We start from the raw sequence: 20460 nt of genomic DNA, 5'->3' as shown, positions 1-20460 counted from the left end.
TTGTCAAGTAAGAAGTGAAATTCACTAACAATGTTGAGGGAGTCTAACTGAATTCAAGCACTTGGTCAAGTAAAGAGTGCTTTGTGTACATAACAGTGACCCATGGGAAGGTAGTCCCACAGGGTGGGGGTGGTATGCCATAGGATCTCTGCACAGCACCTTTTAATGTGGCGAAAATATCCACGGCTTTGTAATTCCCTTCATTAGTGCTAAAGAGCCTGAGTAGACAAAATGACAAAATGAGGGACTTGCTTGGAAAGGCTGGAGCTATTCCGTAAAGCTTGGGCATCTTTGGGATCCCCTGGGAGAAGACAGGAGAAAAAGAAATGAAACAGATATAAAGCTGAGAGAAATCAAAACAATAATTTGCCTAGTCTGTTAATTGCCTAGCAGCAACCAGCCAACCAATAACAAATCCCGAGTTTCAGGCAACACTGTGTGACATAACGATTTGGATCTTTCTAGTTCATGTACTCCAAGAATATTCTGGTTATGTGACCAAACCCAGTTAGCACTAACAATAGTCACAATAACTAATTTTCTGAACAAATACAGATATTTAAGGCAGTGTTGTAAGCACCTTAAATAAACAAGGGCTCTTCAAGAAATTAGTGGAAAATGAGTAGTATGGAAAACTACACATAGATTTCAAAAATTTTTTGCACCAAAACACCTTTGAATTCCATATAACCTGATATTAACTAATTTAACTTTCACAACAATCCTATTTGCATCTCTATGTTACAGAAAAGGAAAGCGTGGGTGAAGATTCATTTGCCCAGGATCATAATCTAATACAAATCAAAATCAATATTGAAAGCTGAAAGTCCAGCTACAGACTTATGCCTCTCAGTACCCGTGCTGGATGACCTCTCACAAATAATGACAGTTATTTAGTCATGGTATCTTACCAGGAGTCATATTTTGCTAGAAGTGTTGAGGCACCATATTTGAAACCAAGAAATAAAACATACCAAAAGTAAGTTTAACACTGAAGAATACCTCTAAAAATTCCTCTTCTGATATTTAATTTTCATCTTACCAAAAACAGTAAGTACATTATATCTTCTGCACACTTTCAGATGGAAAGCTTATGGTAGGTGTCACTTTTATGTGCAAAGATTACTTTAAAGAAAATACTGTCACTACAACCTTTGTTATAAGAGCAACATGGCAGAAGGTAAAATTTGAGAAGGCATTGGTAAACACAAAATTAGGCTATTCCACTTTAACCTTTTAAGTATTTGATTTGTGTGTTCGTTGGACATTTCACTATTCTCTGACAAGCTTCCAGAGTTTCAAAATTCATTGTTAAAAATCTAATAATGAAGTTTGAAATGAGAAAGTATAAAAAGCTATTTTGATCAGAGAGAGCCACTAAAATTTTGACATCGTATTGTCTCTTTTATATATGCCCATAGTAGAATGTAAAAGCTTTCACTGTAACTGTTATTGTAATATGCAGCAAATGGTACCAACAGAACTCTTCTCATTAAAATCCTAATGAAACAATTGTGTCTCCCTTTAGGGATGCCACAACATGCTCATACTAATAAGTTTGTTCAAAATGAGCAATGAAAATGAGCAAAGCTCTGCAAGTCTTCCTTTTGCATGTGATATTTATGAATCTTTCTCATTATTAAGACTCCTTTCACTCCACTCAACATGCATATGAAGACAAGTTCAAAGATATCCAAATTTAAAAAGCAAGGGGAAATTTCACCACAAGAAACAAGTCCATAAGTTAGGGCAGCAACCTGAGATCCTGCTGTTGTAATGCATTTTTAGTAAGAACAACTTCTAAATGTGATCTTAAAATGCAATTTTGAGCCCCTTAAGTTAATATACAGCATGGTTTCTGACAGTACCTATGGATTATTCTCAAGTGGTCATAAGAGTGACAGCTCTTTTGACAAATGGTATCATATGCAATAAATTTACAATTAACTCAAACCCCTGAAAATTTTCATTGACCACTAACACCAAGTTTACAGGAAAGAAGTAAAAGTAACGCACTTGAAAAACTGAATGTGGCTTGAAGGTTTGGCTCGGCCCCTGAGAAGTAGGAATAAAAGACACTACTTTGGCAACACACATGCCTTGTTCACTTGGGAAAGTCAGTGTTTCTTTTTCATACAACTCTGTGCAGCTAGTTCATCTATTCCATACACTATGCACCATGGTCCCTTTAAGAGTTAATTGCCTACCTGGGTAAGCAATTCTGCTTTCCATAATGACCTCTAAATTATCTATGCTAAGACAAATGGAGTCTGCATATAGGTAATAACTCAAAATGGTAAACAACAACATACATTTCTTTGAGCTTTGGGAAGCTTTACATGATTTATTGTACTTGCAAGCTTACCTTCCTAATGAAGTTGTGCTAAGATAGATATTAAAAACAGCCAGGTATCTAAGCACAATGGATGAGCAAAGTGGTAAACTATCAGAATAGAAAAATTCTAAGAGTTAGGAGAGAGCTGATCCAGAATCAGAAATTTCTGCGTGTCCATCAATAACATGGATTTTTAGCAAGCAGATAGGCAGACTTAACTATACAGTAATGGGGTATTTGACCTATTCAAACTTAATTCATAATTAGAAGATGGGGCTTGTTTCTATTTCCTAAGTAGATGATGCAATGTTCACTTTCCTAAAATGCTGTCAGGATGTGAGATGATATGCAAACCCATATTTGCTACCGGAGGAAGTTTCTCTAAATGAGATAAGGATAAATTTGCTTAATAGTAATGCATGCAGCCAATTCCAAAGAGTTTTAGAGAAGCACTGAGATCAGTGGATTGACTACTAATGATGATATGGCCACTTAGATTTTCATAAAATACAAGATCTCAATCAAAAATCAATATGAGATTTTGAAGCTTTTTTAATAGTTTCTTTTAAGTATCATAATAAAAAGAATGTAGCGGGTTGGTCTGTTTTAGAAAACTCTCAAGAACAGTTGTCTGCTTTTCCAGGAGTTAAAAGAGAAGATGGATGAGCTCCTGCCTTTGATCCCTGTGCTGGAACAGTACAAAACAGATGCCAAGTTAATCACCCAGTTCAAGGAAGAAATTCGGAATCTATCTGCCGTGCTCACTGGAATTCAGGAGGAAATCGGTGCCTATGATTATGAGGAGCTCCATCAAAGAGTGCTGAGCCTGGAAACCAGACTTCGTGACTGCATGAAAAAGCTCAGTGAGTAGGACAATTTCGTCTGTCTAAGTCGTGATTTTAAGTAGTTTCAATGAAAACTGCAATTTCATATTTTTCATAGTCACAAAGTAACTTATTATAGTGAAATCAATGCCTGCGTTCTAAGCTCCTTAATGACTTAGTGTGAATACTCACGGTTACTGAAGAGTTTCCTGGTCAGAATACTGGTGTTATCAGTTGGTGACTTATGGTCATTTGGTGACATTATGGTGACATGGTCTGGCAAAGACAACCTACTCTATTGGCTACACTCACGAAAATCAGTTTTGGTTTTAATATGTGATGGTTTATCATTGATTAACTAAGAAAAAGGAGGCATTTTTGGTGGTGGAGAAAGTTACTGACTGGGGAAAAGGAAGTTACCCTGGGAGCTAATGTGAAACAGCAATGATTAGTGCAAAAAAAAAAAAAAAAAATCCTATGCTATGCAGAATTGCTATCAACTATTCTGAACTATGCAATAAATAAAAAAAGAAGCATCTAGTTTAACAGATATTCAATGCTGTGACAGAGATCAAGTGTGGGACATGGGATATGAACTCATTCTTGTCTCCTAAAATGTGTGGCCCAATCCGGTTTGGGTTTACCAACTTTTCCATTGCATCCATGAGCTAATTATCCAATTGAAGTAGTATTCACTGGCACCATCTCCAACTTGAATGCAAAATAAAAAAAAAATAGCCAAGAATTGAGCAAGGAGTTGTTAAATCTATTGCAGCACAATGTACTTGTTGACATGGTGTGACATGACAGAGAGGGCAACTCAGTAACCACAGAAAAATATTCTCTCATGGTAAAGAAAAGCCTTTCTGTATAGGAAATAAACTGGGAAGAGAAGTAAAGCATTTGAACAAAAAAGATTAATCAATTCCTAGTAAGAAAACATCAGTGGGGGCCGGCACCATGGTGCACTAGGTTAATCCTCCACCTGCAGCACCTGCGTCCCATATGGGCACTGGTTCTAGTCCCGGTTGCTCCTCTTCCAGTCCAGCTCTCTGCTGTGGCCTGGGAGGGTAGTGGAGGATGGCCTAAGTGCTTGGGCCCCTACACCCGCGTGGGAGACTGGGAAGAAGCACCTGGCTCCTGGCTTCGGATTGGTGCAGCTCCAGCCATTGTGGCAACTTGGGGAGTGAACCAGCGGAAGGAAGACTTTTCTCTGTCTCTCTCTCTCTCTCTCACTGTCTGTAACTCTGCCTGTCAAATAAATAAATAAAATCTTTAAAAAAAAACATCAGTGAATAAATATAAATATTTAAAATAAAATGTGGACTAGAAGAACACCTTAAAGATTATCTTACAAATATGATTCAAGTAATAGAAGGATGGCCAAAATGCAAAACTTTGCATTCAGTTATCACAGCTTCAAAACAGTGTGAGGAATCACTACATCAGGGTAGTGGTGTGAGTGGTAGCTATTCCAGAATTTCCAAGAGAATCCAATAAAATTAGTCATAGCAAAACAAGGTAAACCCAAAGGCTAAATGCAGGGACAGGAGTCTTCAGCTCCTTATTGTTCATCAGATAGTGTCCATCCATGTTCATCTATACCTAATCTTTTAACAGTAAACTCTCAAATAGATTGTCCACTTTATTGACAAAGGAATTTCCATAAGCGTAAATCTGAAATTATCTTGCGCCATTTCAAGTGTCCTAGGCACACGTTGTATCCTAGTAAGTCCTTATAAGGCTCTTCTTGTGGGGTTCCCCTACTTCTCCCATCTTGGTTTTGTCACTTTCCTCCTCACACTCTATAACTAGAGATTGTGCCCTTTACTCTCTTACCACTGGGCTGTTGGGAGATGCAGTTTGTTCCTGCTCCAGAAACATTCCCCCCTACCCCAAACCCTTTCTCTAAAAACATACCTCACGTGCCATGCCACATGTGGCAAATTCCTGCTTACTCTTCAGGTCTCAGTTTAAATGCTTGCCTTGCCAGAATCCTTCTTTGCTCTCCCAGACTATCCTGTGTGTCCCTGCTGGGCACTCCCAAACGCTAACATTTCACCAATGGTCAGAAAACGACCTAGTCAAAAAAAAGCAGAGGTGTTGGGGTTTACTCAATAAATATTTGCTGAATATATTAATTCTACAAAGAATATAGGAATAATTTTTAACGTTTAGATATTTCAAGTGACAGGAAGGAAGAGTTGAACTTGCAAAAAAGTGCTTCCTTTTAGCCACATAATATGTAAGTGAAAATGGAATAGCTGTGATCAAGATTGAACAAAGAAAAGTTATTTACTTGACATAGCACTTAAATACCCCTTTTATAAGCTCTACTTTAATAATTCAAACTGTGAAAAATACAACTTAATATATAGGAGGTAAATTTACTGACATACATTCATTCTGCTGTTATATTTATCTATTCAAAAAATAGTTGTAGCTCAGTGTGCATAAAAGAGAACTTCAAAGCATTGTAGAAAAACAGGATAAAAATATGAGGTTGTTTTGGCACCAAATTATTTTTATATAATTTCTTTCAAAATTTGTAGAAAATGTATATTATGAATAAACTATGCATATGTTTTATTATTTTTGTGCCAAAGTGTGCTTACATTTTCAATTCAACTTTTCCTCAGCTGTTTAACTACCCTCCTGTTACTTACATAGCTGACCAGATGATGTCTCCATGGAACAAAAAGGAACTCTCAAGCCCAAGAATTACATAGTGTCCCCATATCCACATTACTTTGATGATGACCAAGAAATATCCAATGCATATTTTATTAGTTCATGAAATATCTGGTTACAGATTTTATATAACTTATAACACATAGGACAGATCTTTGTAGGACTTTGCCGTGCCTTTGAAGAAGTTCATTTGTTATAGATGAACCATTCCAGATACTGAGAAGCAATTAATTCTTTGGTTTCTAATATCTCACAATGAAACTGAGCACACAGACATTGTATGCAGAGACCAGACATTGCTAAGTACAAATGGAATCTACTAAACCAAGGATAGTCAACAGGATGCTCTGAGCTTATAAACCCCTTAAAACATAAAGGATGTCAATCATGTTTCTCAATAATTAGTATGGAAATGCTTACATTTTCCCATTTTTTTCTATTTGTGAGTGAGTTGTCCCTATGAAAAAAAGCTATCTGTGTTTAATTTTTTTTTCACCAAAGTAAACTTATTTTTTAATTCCTGTTTGCCACAATCTATTTGATATAAACTGTCTGAGTTCACTTATGTGGAAATAATCTATTGTGGTTAGGTAATTCTGCACTCCTTTCAGATCTTTCATAATTCCCATGTTGTTCATTTTCTGTAATTTACATACTACTATACAAAATTAACCTCCTCCAACATTGCAAATGATATTTGAATAAAGAGTTAACCTAGGTGAACACAAATTCATCATTTTGATTCTTTTTACTGAACCATGGGTAATGTTTCCATGATGTTTTTGGCCTTAAGACTTTTTCAAATATATATGTGCATCACAGATGCTATTATTACTTTCTCCATGGAACAGAAGTTTTGAAAGAATGTAAATGTCAAATAAACTGCCTCAATTTATACTTATTTTTATTTTAACTAGTAAGAAGTATAAAATCCAGTAACTAATAAAACAAAAGCCAAACAGCAATAAAATGGGTAATCGACTTTTTTATTTATTGAGAAAATGCTATTTCAATTAAATGAGATGCACCTTATAATATTGAAAGTAACAGTCATTTCTCCAAATCCACAGAAGACTGATTCCAGGATCCTCTGTGGATCCAAAAATCCAAGGATGCTCAAGTCCTTTATATATAATGGCAAAATGCTTTGAATACTCTGTGTACTTCAAATCATCTCTAGATTACTCATAATACCTGATTCAATACAAATAGTATGGAAATAGTTGTTATATTTATGGAATAGGGACAAGAAAAACCATCATAGGACTTTGCTACATTTTTTATCTCAGGTTGGTTGAATCTGAAGATTCAGAACTCACAGAGGGATGACTGTATTTCTGATGTTTAATAAAAATCTGCCCTAGATTACTAGTAGCTGTCAGCTCCCTAGTCATTTAGTAGAGAGGCCAGTGTCAGAAACAATCAATCTAACTCTGTAAAGAGTTTACACTCAAGAACTGGGTACTTCTGTGCATTCCACTATGTTTATATCAATTAACCACTTATATTATCTTCTGAGCAGAAAAGATATTTCTCAAGGACACTACAACTCTTATTGGCAATGTAGAAAAATACTTCCAGGAGGAGGACAGAGACCTAATATAGTGAAGTATAAACCACATGTACCTGAAAAAACAAACAAGTTTGATTTTTATGTATTCAAAAGCTGGGGGAAGTGGAAAGTGAGAGTCAGAATCAGAATGAGAGAGAGAGAGAGAGAGAGATGCTACAATAGCCAGCTCTATCCCAGCCAAATCCAGGGGCCAGGATTGCATCCAAGTCTCCACATGGGTGGCAAGAACTCAAGTACTTGAGCTGACATCTGTTGCTTCCCAGGCACGTTAGCTGGAGTGTGGATCAAAATCAAAGATAGGACTTAATCCCCAGGCTCTGTGATAGAGAGAACCAAGAAGCTGGTTAACCCACTATGCCACAGGGCCTGTCCCAATAAACAAGTCTTTGTATTTCCATTTAAAAAGGAGCTACTTGGAATGGGGATGAGAATGGGATGCGTATTAGGTATTGTGGTGCAGCGGAATACTCCACGTCACTTGGGATACCCATATCTCATATCGGAGTGCCTGGCTTCCATTCCAAACTCTGCTTCCAGTCCAATTTCCTGCTGATGTTCATTGTGGGAAGCTGCAAATGAAGGCTCAGGCTCTTGTGTCTCTGTCACCCACATAGGAAACATAGATGGAGCTCCAGCTGTTGAGAGTATTTGGTTAGTGAACCCAAATCTTATTTTTTCTGTCTCTCTCTGTTCTTCTGTCTTTCAAATAAATAAACTTAAAAAAAAAAAAAAGGAACACTTCAATTGACAGAGGATGTCTCCATTTGAAGGGGTATTTCGGCCAGCGCCGTGGCTTAACAGGCTAATCCTCCGCCTTGCGGCGCAGGCACACCGGGTTCTAGTCCCGGTCGGGGCACCAATCCTGTCCCGGTTGCCCCTCTTCCAGGCCAGCTCTCTGCTGTGGCCAGGGAGTGCAGTGGAGGATGGCCCAAGTGCTTGGGCCCTGCACCCCGTGGGAGACCAGGATAAGCACCTGGCTCCTGCCATCGGAACAGCGCAGTGCGCCCGCCGGCCGCAGCGTGCCAGCCGCGGCAGCCATTGGAGGGTGAACCAACGGCAAAAAGGAAGACCTTTCTCTCTGTCTCCCTCTACTGTCCACTCTGCCTGTCAAAAAAAAAATTTAAAAAAAAAAAGGGTATTTCAAACTGTAAAAATGCATTTTATAAAAATTATGCATGGATTACAAAATTTTTATAATAATTAAATTTATTTTAATTTCATTTCTATATGAAGCACTCTCATACTCCTATATGTAAATGTATACACAAAGAGTTATATAGGAAATAAAACATAATTTAGAGATATGCACTAGATTTACTGGCAAGCAATAAGTTGGCTCAGTTCATCTCTGAGAACACTTTTAACACTATGCCTGGTATTCTCATAAGTACTCAAACACTGAAATATTAGAACACATGTGCTTGGGGCAAAAACCAGACAGTAATCTGTATTAAGACTATTAACAAAAAGCATGGAGAAAAGAAAATTATCAGAGGTTTGATATTCCAAAGGTCTAAAATCTACATGCTGTGCTGCTCAGATATAGAACAGACACTGGATAATTATAGTATCAGCAAGTATGTTATCAAAGGGTAGGAAGACTCATTCATCAACAGCATCTTCATTCTTCACAAAAGCCTCTTTCAACACTCACAATTAATTAGCAGGGAGTAGAAATAGATGGGGATGAAAGAATAAAATTGCAACAATGATGAATGCATTTCTCTTCAGTTTTTTCAGTGAATTTTCTTTTAAGTAAAATATTATAGGATATATAGCATGAATTTTAAAATACTGGAAAAAAAAAAAACTACTAGCCTTGCTGTTTGCAAGGTCTAAGTTACTCCCAAATAGTAAATAAGGCTCTGAGGGCATCACAAGTGATTACGACCAATAGGCCACCATTAGCTTACTTCTAGAGAATTAACAGCTTAAAGAGAAGAAAAATTAGTAGGAAAATCCTTCAACAACAATGCACCCTAGTGGTCTGAATGAGGTACAGTAATGTTCTTTCTGAAGTGCTTAATTTTCTTCTATGTGAGACTGAATATAATAAAGTCCCCTGTGTTTAATTAAAACGTCTCACATTTCTATACATGTAAAATATAGTTATATGCATGTAAGAATTTGACATAAAAAGTATAGTTAAAACTCTTACACTCACTCCAAGATCAGCAGTAGATACTTAATGTAGATTACACTCAGGCTTTCCAGATTCCATTACTCTGTCCCTTACTCGCTCGGGTTAGTTCTGTTTTAGGACAATGGTTTGGTGCCATCTATTGAAGTGTTGGAAACATCTTTATATTAGCACAAACCACTTAGAGATTTCATGCTTAACAGAAAAAATCAATAGCGTTAGAAACAAGAGTTCACCAAGTGACAAGACTTGGGTTACTTCTTGACTATGTTCATAATGAATTAGCTTTTCTTTTAAAAAAATATTTATTTTACTTGAAAGGAAGAGTTTGCAGAGGGGGAGGCAGAAACACACACAAACACACACACACACACAGAGAGAGAGAGAGAGAGAGAGATCTCCCATTTGCTCGTTCACTCCCCAAATGGCTGCAGCGGCTTGGGTTGGGCTGGGAGGAAGCCAGGAGCCAGGAATGAACAAGTCTCCCATGTGGGTTCAGGGGACCAATCATTTGGGCCATCTTCCACTGCTTTCCCAGGCACATTAGCAGGGAGCTGGATCAGAAGTGGAGCAGCCGGAAATTGAATTGGCATCCATACGGAATCCTGGCTCTGCAGGCGGTGGCTAAATCCACTATGCCACAGCGCCAGCCTCACAAATAAGCTTTTTAACATATTTATTTATTTATTTGAAAGGCAGAATTACAGAGAGAGTGAGAGAGAGATTTTACAGCTGCTGGTTCACTCCCCAATGACTGAAACAGCTAAGTCTGGGCCATGCTGAAACCAGGAGCCTGGAACCCCATCTGATTCTCCCATGTGGGAAGCAATGGTCCAAGGACTTGGTCCTTTTCTGCTGCTTTCCTGGGCATCTTAGCAGGGAATTGGAATGGAAGTGGACCAGTAGGTGCCCTTTTGGGATGCCAGCATCAGAGGAGGCAGCTTAACACTCCACCAGAACGCTGGCCCCCAATGTATTAGTTTTTCAAAAGGAAATAAAATTATATTGGTACTAGTAGTTAGTTTCCCCTTCAACAAATATTTATTGACATAATTTGTGATGGCATTTGCAAATACGAGGCTGAATAGCAGGCCATCTCTCTCTACTGTCAAGAAGCTCACAGTTTAGTGTAGACAGTGAGCCCATAAATAGATTGCTACAGCACTGGTAAAGGCCTACTGCTTGGCAGGCACACTGCCTGCTGTTTTGCTTGTGTTAGTTCTAATCTATGCAAGAACTGTGGGACAGGCATTTGCATTGGCAATGTAAAAATGCTCACAAAGTTTATATTAACTTGCTAAAGATACATATTGGAGGTAATAACTTTGAATCCTAGATTTCTTCCTCACATATTGATGCTTGGTACATGCAATAATATATAAATTTCCTAATATCTCAAAAAGCCTAATTTAGTGAATAGAACCAGAATCCACTCAATTGTAAAAAGAAAGAAGTCAGAGAGTCATTCTTGATTCTTCCCTGAACTTCATCCCCTGCAGCAATCATCATATCTCGTTCTTTGCCCATCTTCTTGGTTTCTCAAACCCACCTCTTTCCTGTATCCTCATTTCCACCACTCTGTTCTAGAACATCATCTTCCATTTCTCAGGCAACGGCCTCCTAAACCCTTGCTTTCGTTGAAGTCACCCCCTCTCCAGCATACTGAGCATTTAGTGAAATATTTCTTAAATAGAAATCTGGCCATGGTTCGGTTGTGTTTATTGGTTTATCCTTACAACGGAAACCGAACACCTTTGGATGGTTTTCTGGAAGAAATGAACTCTGCATGATTCTCTAGCCCTCTTCAAGTTCTCATCATGCAGTCACCATAAACTGTAGCTGTTCTAATCATTTCAGTTTCTCAGTTGTTCATGCTTTTCACTTCCTGGACATTGATCTTGTTTTGCCTTTAAAGTAATGCTTTTCCTCCCAAATGTACCTATTCCAACAAGTTTTCATTTCACACAACAGACATCAAGCCTTCTGGAGAGTCTTCCCTGATGGCTCTTCAATCTGGTTGGATTCTCCTTGCATGGTCTCCCAAAGCCCCTGACCACAATCTCCCATGACACTTAGCTAAGTAGAAAATTCCCATATAATTTTAACATCTTTTTATTTTAGCTAATTCCCCCTGCACTGAGAGGTCATAAACCGTTTACAATCTGTTCAACTTGATCTTTGATGACAATATACCCAAAACATAGTAGGCAAGAATAAGTGTTAGAAGAGTGTGTAGGAGCAAATCATTTTTTAATAAAATGATTTTAATGACTCTCAATAAATGAGTGTATATCAAATAGAAAACATAGCTATTAAAAAAGATAACAAAAGTATGGCCTTTATTCAGCTTTGATTTTGTTGCCATCTTTTCTTCCTTTCCTGGCAATACAATCTTATCACAAAACACCTAAGTCTCTGTTCTACTTATTACTTAAATAAAGAGATATTTGTGGCTGTTGCTGTGGCGTAGCAGGTAAAGGTTTCACCTCTTACCTGCTACCTGGCATAGAAGGTAAAAGCATCCCTGATGAGTGCTGGTTCACTTCCAATCCAGCTCCCTGTTAATGGACTGGGAAAAGCAGCAGAAGATGGCCTGGGTTCTTGGGCCCCTGCATCCATGTGGGAGACCTGGATGGAGCTCCTGCCTCCTGGCTTCTGCCTGGTCCAGCTCTTGGCCTTTGTGGGCATTTCTCTCTCTCTCTCTCTCTCTCTTTTCTCTCTCTTTTGTTTCTCCTCCTCCTCTCCTCCACCTCTTTTTCTTCTCCTTTTCCTTCTTCTTCTTCTATTCTTATTCTTCTCTCCCTCTCTCTTTCTCTCAATTTCACATTGTCTTTCGCATGAATAAATAAATCATGAAAAAAAAAAGAAATGAATTAGAAGACATTTACAAGAATAGTCCCTCAAAGTAATTTGAGGAGAACTTCAAAGCAGTCATCATATAATTATTGTCCCCCAGATTCTAGGTATTAACAGCAATGGCAGCTTCTCCAGTGTCCATGCAGCTGATGATTCATTATGTTAGAACTCGGGAACCTAGTTATTTAGGCCACATTTTTGGGCAATTGATAAATTTTACCATAAATCGATTTATCATTACTCTTTCCTCTTCTCTAACATTTTCCTCAATTACAGTTCTTCATTTGGTTGTTAAATAGGTCTCTCCCTAAAGATAAATTCATAGATATTTTTCCCAGAAAAGGTAAAAGGAAGAATTCAGGAAATTCTCTAAATGATTGGAAAGATAAAATTGCATTTGCAAAATTGGAATTGTTTAGATAGAGTTGTATTATTCTCCACCCCATTTACCAGATAACTATGGGAATTCTTTTTGATACTTATGCCAGTATGGCATTCTTTGTTCTTATCCCCATTTGCACCTCACCTGCATAATTATATGCAAATAAAATGTTAAATAATATAAAGAAATTGTATTACAAGATGCATGATAGAAGGAAATTTACTTTATATATCTTTAATAAATAGGCTTACTTCTTAAGGCCACTGGATTCTCCAGTGGTCTAAGTACAAAGAAACAACATTCTATACATAATTACATTCACTATTCAATTTCATTTACATAAATGGACGTGTTCTTAGGATTCAAATCCATCTAGAAGTCGCTAGTCCCAGATACTATAAAATACAATTGCATATTAAAGAAATGAACAACAGAGAGGACAGATGGTTTCTACGCTTTGTTGATCCAAACATCTGATCATCCTGATGAATCCCAAATGATATCTTTTCCTGGGCTACTGATTGATAAATATGGATTGTGACTTATCATAAAAATTTGGTGTATAATAATCATCGGCAAAACAAAATGGTCACTTTCCTCAATTACCTCTTCAGTATGTTTTCTGAATATATAATATATACATAGGCAATATGTTATAAATAGTAAGGTTTTCCTGTGTCAGACGACATACAGCAGATCGTAACAGGAGAAAATCAATGAAGCAAGACTCCTAACTTCCTTGTTTCCCATCTGCCTTTGCAGGAATATTTGTCTTCTAAGCATTTGAGGAAGTTATCATTTCTGTCGGCTACAGTTTTCCTCATTGGAAGCAGGAGTAAACTGAAAAAGATAATGATGTGTTTGAACAAAAGCTAGTTTGGAGAATCTGAGAAATAGAAATGATTTTTTGACTGCTTATTTTACTTTATTTTTGTATTTTGTGTGCTCTGTTAGAATCTGAGTTTACCTGTGTTTCTGTAACACTAAAGTCTACAAAAATTATAATGAAAAGAAATTTTATAAATCTTTCCAAATTTAATTTTCATAACTTAATTTGGCACCATTATTTTAACATAGGAAGATAAGAAGCATTTGTAGGGGAAGATTCTGCTGGGAAGAATCAACAATGGGAGGTCTTTTTGATTTTTACTTCTGGGAATAAAGGTACATGATGTCGATGATGACTGTGTTCATGTGTTTTAAAAAATAAAATGTCAAGTTCCACCTTCTTTTCTCATCTTGCTTCCTGCTAGTGCACCAGGGAGGGAGGCAGTTGTGGCCCTATACTTGGGTCACCGCCACCAATGTTGGAGACCCATATGGAGTTCCTAGTTTTGGGCCTTAGGCATGCCCTACTCTGACTCTTGTGAGCATTTATGTGGTGAACTAGATTATAGAATATATCTCTCTGTCTCTCTCACCTTCCATGCTGCTCTCTCTCTCTGTGAAATAAATGAGCAAATAAATAAATCCTTTTTTATAAAAAAATGAAAATATCATGCTTTAGAATTTTCATTTTATAGATAAAGACACTCCATTACTCCATTCCAAAGAATGAATGCATTTTCCAGCATTACACAATAGTCTAGATTATAAACTAGATTTTCTAATTCCCACCTTAGTTTTTTTAACCTGGATAAAATATACTGCACAAAGAACATATTCTGGGAAATTACCAGAGGTAAGAACAGACAAAAACATACAAATACACAAGGATAGAAAGAGTCGTGATTATTCATGGTTACTAAACAGATTAAGTAACCATCTGCTCTTGAACTTCATTTAATTATTCTCTTTCACATTATCAGTTTCTCCCTCTCTACTACTAGATTACTTTCAGTATAGTTTTTTAAAATTTTATTTAAGAGAAACAAATTTCACATATTTCATATATACAGATTTAGGATCATAGTGATACTTCCCACCTTACCCTCCGTCCTGCCCATACTCCCATTCTTCTTCCTTCTTCCCCCTTAATTCCTTACTTTTTACAATGATCTATTTTCAGTTTACTTTATACTCATAAGATTAACTCTACACTACATAAAGAATTTGACAAATAGTAAGAAGATAAAAAAATCATTCCTCAACAGTAGAGACAAGGGCTATAAACAAACATTTAAGCTCAAAATGTCAATTTCACTCTTATACATTACATTTTTGTTACTCTAATAGTTACCACAGATCAGGGAAAATATATGATATTTGTCTTTTTGGGACTGACTTATATCACTAAGTATAATGGTTTCCAGTTGCATATATTTTGTTGCAAAAGACAGAATTTCATTCTTTTTTTATGGCTGAGTAGTACATGCCATAATTTCTTTATCCAGTCATCATTTGATGGACATCTGGCTTTATTTCATATCTTAGATATTGTATATTGAGCTTCAATAAACATGGGGGTACAGATAATTCTTTTATACACCGATTTCATTTCCCTTGGGTAAATTCCCAGGACTGGGATTGCTGGTTCATATGGTAAATCTATTTTCAGCTTTCAGAGGTATCTCCATACTGTCTTTCACAACATCTGTGCTATTTTCATTACCACCAACAGCATCATCCTCACCAGCATTTCTTGTTTGTTGATTTCTGTATGAGAGCCATTCTAATTGAGGTGAAGTGAAATCTCATTATGGTTTTGATTTGCATTTCACTGATGGCTACTGATCCTGAGCATGTTTTTTTTCATATGTATGTTGATCATTTGAATAATTTTGAAAAATGCCTGTTCAAGTCCTTTGCCCATTTCTTAATGGGATTGTTTTGTTGTTGAATTTATTGAGCTCTTTATAGATTCTAGATATTAATCTTTTATCAGTTGCAGATTGCAAATACTTTCTCCCATTCTGTCAGTTGTCTCGTTACTTTGTTAAGTGTTACTTTCCCAGTAACAAAGTTTCTTAGCATAATATAATCCCATTTGTCTGATTTTACTTTGATTGCCTGTGTTAGTGGAATCTTTTCCAAAAAGTTTTTGCCTCTACCAATGTCTTGCAATTTCTCCAATATTCTACTCTAGTAATTTATAATACCAGGTCATAAATTTAGATTCTTGATCCATTTTAGTTTATTTTTGTATAAGGTGTAAGGTAAGGGTCTTATTTCATTTTTCTGCACACAGAGATCCAATTTTTTGCACCATTTATTGAAGAGGCTTCCCTTACTCCCTGGATAGATTTTAGCTCCATTGTCAACAACTAGTTGGTTATAGATACAGGGATTGATTCCTGAAGTTTCTCTTCTGTTCCATTTGTCTACATGTCTAATTTTCTGTACAAAACTGGCACATTTTAAATCTCCCTCTCAACTATATTATTCTTATATAAAAAAGCCCATTCATATATAACAGCAGTAACATCAGGATAATGGGAAAAATTTCTTTATGTTTCTTTATGTTTCCCTATTTCTTCTCCCTTAGAAGTATCTTTTATAGCTGCTACTTTGCTTATAAATGTTGCAAATCAATTACAATCCAAATTTGGCTCTTACTACTCTCCATTTGAGTTCTGTGATCACCAGTGACTTCTTGTCCAATGTCATGATTATTTCTTCTATCTTATTTGCTAGACATCTCTGTAGTATTTACTATGGGTGAATACCACATCCTTTCTTCTTTGGGATTTATGAATTCTACACTATTTTTCTATCCCACTCACAGTTTCTTATCAGGCTCCTTTGCTGGGCTTCATAAATATTTTGATTTGTAGATCTGTTCTGGATACCTTTGTTTTCTCTGTATATGCCCTCACTCAAAGATAATGTGTGGTGTTTGGCTTTCACTATTGTCATTACACTGAAAACTGTCAAAACTCTTTCTTCAAAGAGTGTCTGCCTGCTAGTTTTATATATGATCTCTATTGGCATGTACAGTGCCCATGAACAACCAGAAATAGCCATGCTGGATTCTTGATTCTTCCTCCCAACCTGTTACTCTCCCAGCCATCTCATCTGAGTAAATGACAATATAATCTACATATCTGGACAAACCAAAAATGCCTATGCTATCTTATAATAATTTTAGTTGATATTTTTATATCCCCTTTTACTCTCCATCCTCACATCTAATCCAAGGCTTAGTCCTGACAATTTTACCCTTGAAAATATACCCCAAACTACCTGCTTTTCTCAGACCCATCACAGTTTCCATCATTGCTCACCTGAACCAATGTGATAACCTCCTAATAGGACTTCCTGCCTACTTTCTAACCCCTTTGTAATTTCCCATACAGCACGTGATCTTTTTAAAAAATGTATTCTTTTTTTAAAAAAATGTATTCTCCAATGGCTTTCAATAGTATCTAGAATAAATTCAAACATTCACTCTGATTTACAGACTTCATAAACTATACTATTCATCCCCACAACATCTTCTTTTCCATGAGTGTTCTATGTACTGTGGTCTTGGGTTTCTCTTAACTCACCAGTATTTTCCAGACTTTAGCCTCTTGCAAGAACCATAGTAATAGCTAATATTTCTTCAGTTTGCCAATACATATCAAACACTATACTAAACCCTTAGTATGAAAGTCTCATTTAATATTCTCAATAATACTTTGAGATATATGTTGTTACTGAGAGGGTTAGAAACCATTCATATTCCTCAGAGAAATGGATAGAATCAGGATCCAAATCTAGGCAGTCACACATTTTAACCTTTGACCCCTCCCCACCACTTTAAGATGATGCCTTACAAAGCTGAGCACTAAAAGGCTAAATCTAATGAAATGCCAATCCACTGGATAAACTAGACAGCCAAGTATCTTTCCTTCCAACTTATGAGTCCGTGGCTGACTTCTTGTCATTTGGATCTCAGCTTAAATATCATGCTCTCTGAGAGGTCTTCCCTACTCATTGGTCCCCAGTCTCAAGCAGTCCCGTAGTCACTGTTTATCAAATTGCTCTATTTAAATGTCTATATTACATTTATTCCTACCTTACACATTTAGCTCATTTGCTTGTTTATCTACTCTCTCTTTTTCCATGAAAATGTAAGATTTCCAAGAACGGAGGTATCAAGTCTTGCTTTTCACTGTAACTTCAGTATCTAACACAGTGCTTGCTACTCAATAAATTTTACCTGAAGCAATGAATAAATGGGTGACTGAATGAAAAACTCCATATCCAAAAGCCTTTTTTAGTCATCTAAGGGTTTGCTCTCTTAGGTAGGGTTGACTGATGAATCAATTACTCCCACCAAACACATTAAAAGAGTCAATTAGCCAATAATCATTCCACCAAGTTCATCTAAGAAAGAGCTACTTTATTTTTAAAAATTCTTAGAGGTTTATTTATATATTTGAAAGTCAGAGTAACAGAGATAGAGGAAGAGATGGAGACATTTTGCTTCCATTGGTTCACTCTCCAGATGGCTGTGACAGCCAGGGCTGAGCCAGACTGAAGTCAGAAGCCATGAGCTTCATCTAGGTTTTCCACATGGGTGGCAGGGGTCCAAGCAATTGAACCACCCTTCACTGCCTTTCCCAGGCAATTAGCAGGGAATAGGATCAGAAGTGGAGCAGCCAGAACATAAGCTGGCTCCCATATAGGATGCCGGCATTGCAGGCAGCAGCTTTACCCACTATGCCACAATGCTGGCTTCTGTTTTTAAATAGTTTTATTTACTTATTTTCACTTATTTTGAAATGCAGAGTACAGAATGAAAAATAGAGACAGATCCAGAGAAATTATTCACCTGCTAGTTCTCTCCTCAAATGCCCACAACAGCTAGATTGGGCCAGACCAAAGCCAGTAGCCTAGAATTCAATCCAGGCCTCCCATATGTGTGGCAAAAACCCAGAAACTTGAGTCACACTTGCTGCCTCTCAAGTTGGGAGTAGCATTTGAACATGTGGATGCAGAATCCCAAGTGGCACCTTGACCACTCCACCAAATCCCCATAAAGAGAAACTTTTTATTTTTTTTAAAGATTTATTTATTTATTTGAAAGATAGAGTTACAGAGAAGCAGAGGCAGAGAGACAGAGAAAGAGAGAGAGAGAAGAGAGAGAGAGAGAGAGAGGTCTTCCATCTGCTGGTTTACTCCCCAGATGACTGCAATGACCAAAGCTGGGCTGATCTGAAGCCAGGAGACAGGAGCTTCTTCCAGGTCTCCCACGTGGGTGCAGGGGCCCAAGCACTTGGGCCATCTTCCACCGCTTTCTCAGGCCATAGCAGAGAGCTGGATCGGAAGTAGAGCAGCCAGGACTGGAACTGGTGCCCATATGGCATTCCAGCACTGTAGGTGGTGGCTTTACCCACTATGCCACAGTGCCAGCCTGGTAGAGGAACTTTAAACAGAACATTTTGTCAACAACTCAATTAAAAGTAAAAGGTATTCCCATGCATAATTATCAGAGAATTATTCTGAGCATTAAACAAGTTGTTGCTCTGGAGTCCAAAATTTTTAATGTACTAGCTACTTAAGATTAAGAAAGTGAATCATTTAAGATGCACGTGTATATTTAAATTGTTAATACTTTGGTGCACTATTTACTTCAAGTATACTTCTTTGAATGATACTACAAAATTTGTTTTTTTTAAAGATTCATTTATTTATTTGAAAGTCAGAGTTATACAGAGAGAGGAGAGGTAGAGACAGAGAGAGACACAGAGAGAGAGAGAGAGAGAGATAGGTCTTCCATCCACTGGTTCACTCCCCAGTTGGCTGCAATGGCCAGAGCTACGCTGATCCCAATCCAAAACCAGGAGCCAGGAGCTTCTTCCAGGTCTCCCACATGGGTGCATGGATGCAAAGACTTGGGCCATCTTCTACTGCTTTCCCAGGCACATTAGCGGGGAGCTGGATCGAAAGTGGAGCAGCTGGGTCTCAAACCGGTGTCCATATGGGATCCCAGTTCTTCAGGGCAGGGTGTTAATCCACTGTGCCACAGCGCCAGCCCCCCAAATTTGTTTACTCAGAAGTTATGACTTTGGTGAGGTAAAATACAAGAAGGTGTTAGAAAGACAAAGACTGTCATTGCATGCTGTGATTCACTGCAAAGATGGGAGTGATCCAATGGATGATAGACATGAAGGATGCATGATGGAGAGAGGGTTACTCATAGGCAAATCAGAGAATGTGAAATGCAAAGTTCATACATATTCATAGGATTTTTCCTGGCTAGAGACTTAATGTGGAGGCAGACCACATGGTTTCAGAAGTATATATTTAAAATTGTTTGCATTAACTTAAAATCCTAGGCACGGGGCCGGTGCTATGGTGCAGCTGGTTAAGCCACAACTATAGCACCTGCATCTTATATGCCCAGAAGTTCAAGCCCCAGCTGCTCCACTTCTAATTCAGCTCCCTGCTAATGTGCCTGGGAAATCAGCAGAAGATGGCCCAAGTCCCTGGGCCCCTGCACTCAGGTGGCAGACCTGGAGGAAGTTCCTGGCTCCTAGCTTTGGCCTGGGCCAGACCCAGTCGTTTGAGTCATGTGGGGACTGAACTAACAGATGAAAGATTCCTATCTGTGTATTCTCTTTCTATAACTCTGAGTTTCAAATAAATAAACCTTAAAAACAATCATTGAAAGGTTAAAGTATATAAAATTATACTGACTTACTAGAATGTAAGGATAATTCTCCTTCATACACACAAGATAATTACCACTGGGGCTCACATTATGTTGCAGCCTGTAAAGCCACCGCCTGC

General features: G+C 37.5%; 1 protein-coding gene across 2 annotated transcripts in view; it reads left to right on the top strand.

The window, feature by feature from the left end:
- The window catches only part of OLFM3 (olfactomedin 3), a 52274-nt gene that overhangs the window by 21498 nt on the left and 10316 nt on the right, over positions 1 to 20460 (top strand). For both annotated transcript variants that reach the window (XM_062193450.1, XM_062193451.1), the window contains exon 4: positions 2979 to 3198. In XM_062193450.1, the coding sequence (XP_062049434.1) occupies positions 2979 to 3198 (220 nt within the window). The remainder of the gene's footprint in view (positions 1 to 2978; positions 3199 to 20460) is intronic.

This window comes from Lepus europaeus, chromosome 5 (genome assembly GCF_033115175.1).
Source record: "Lepus europaeus isolate LE1 chromosome 5, mLepTim1.pri, whole genome shotgun sequence".
In the NCBI taxonomy this organism is placed as follows: Eukaryota; Metazoa; Chordata; class Mammalia; order Lagomorpha; family Leporidae; genus Lepus; species Lepus europaeus.
The sequence above is the reverse complement of the archived record's forward strand: the minus strand, read 5'-3'. Positions and strand labels throughout refer to the sequence as shown.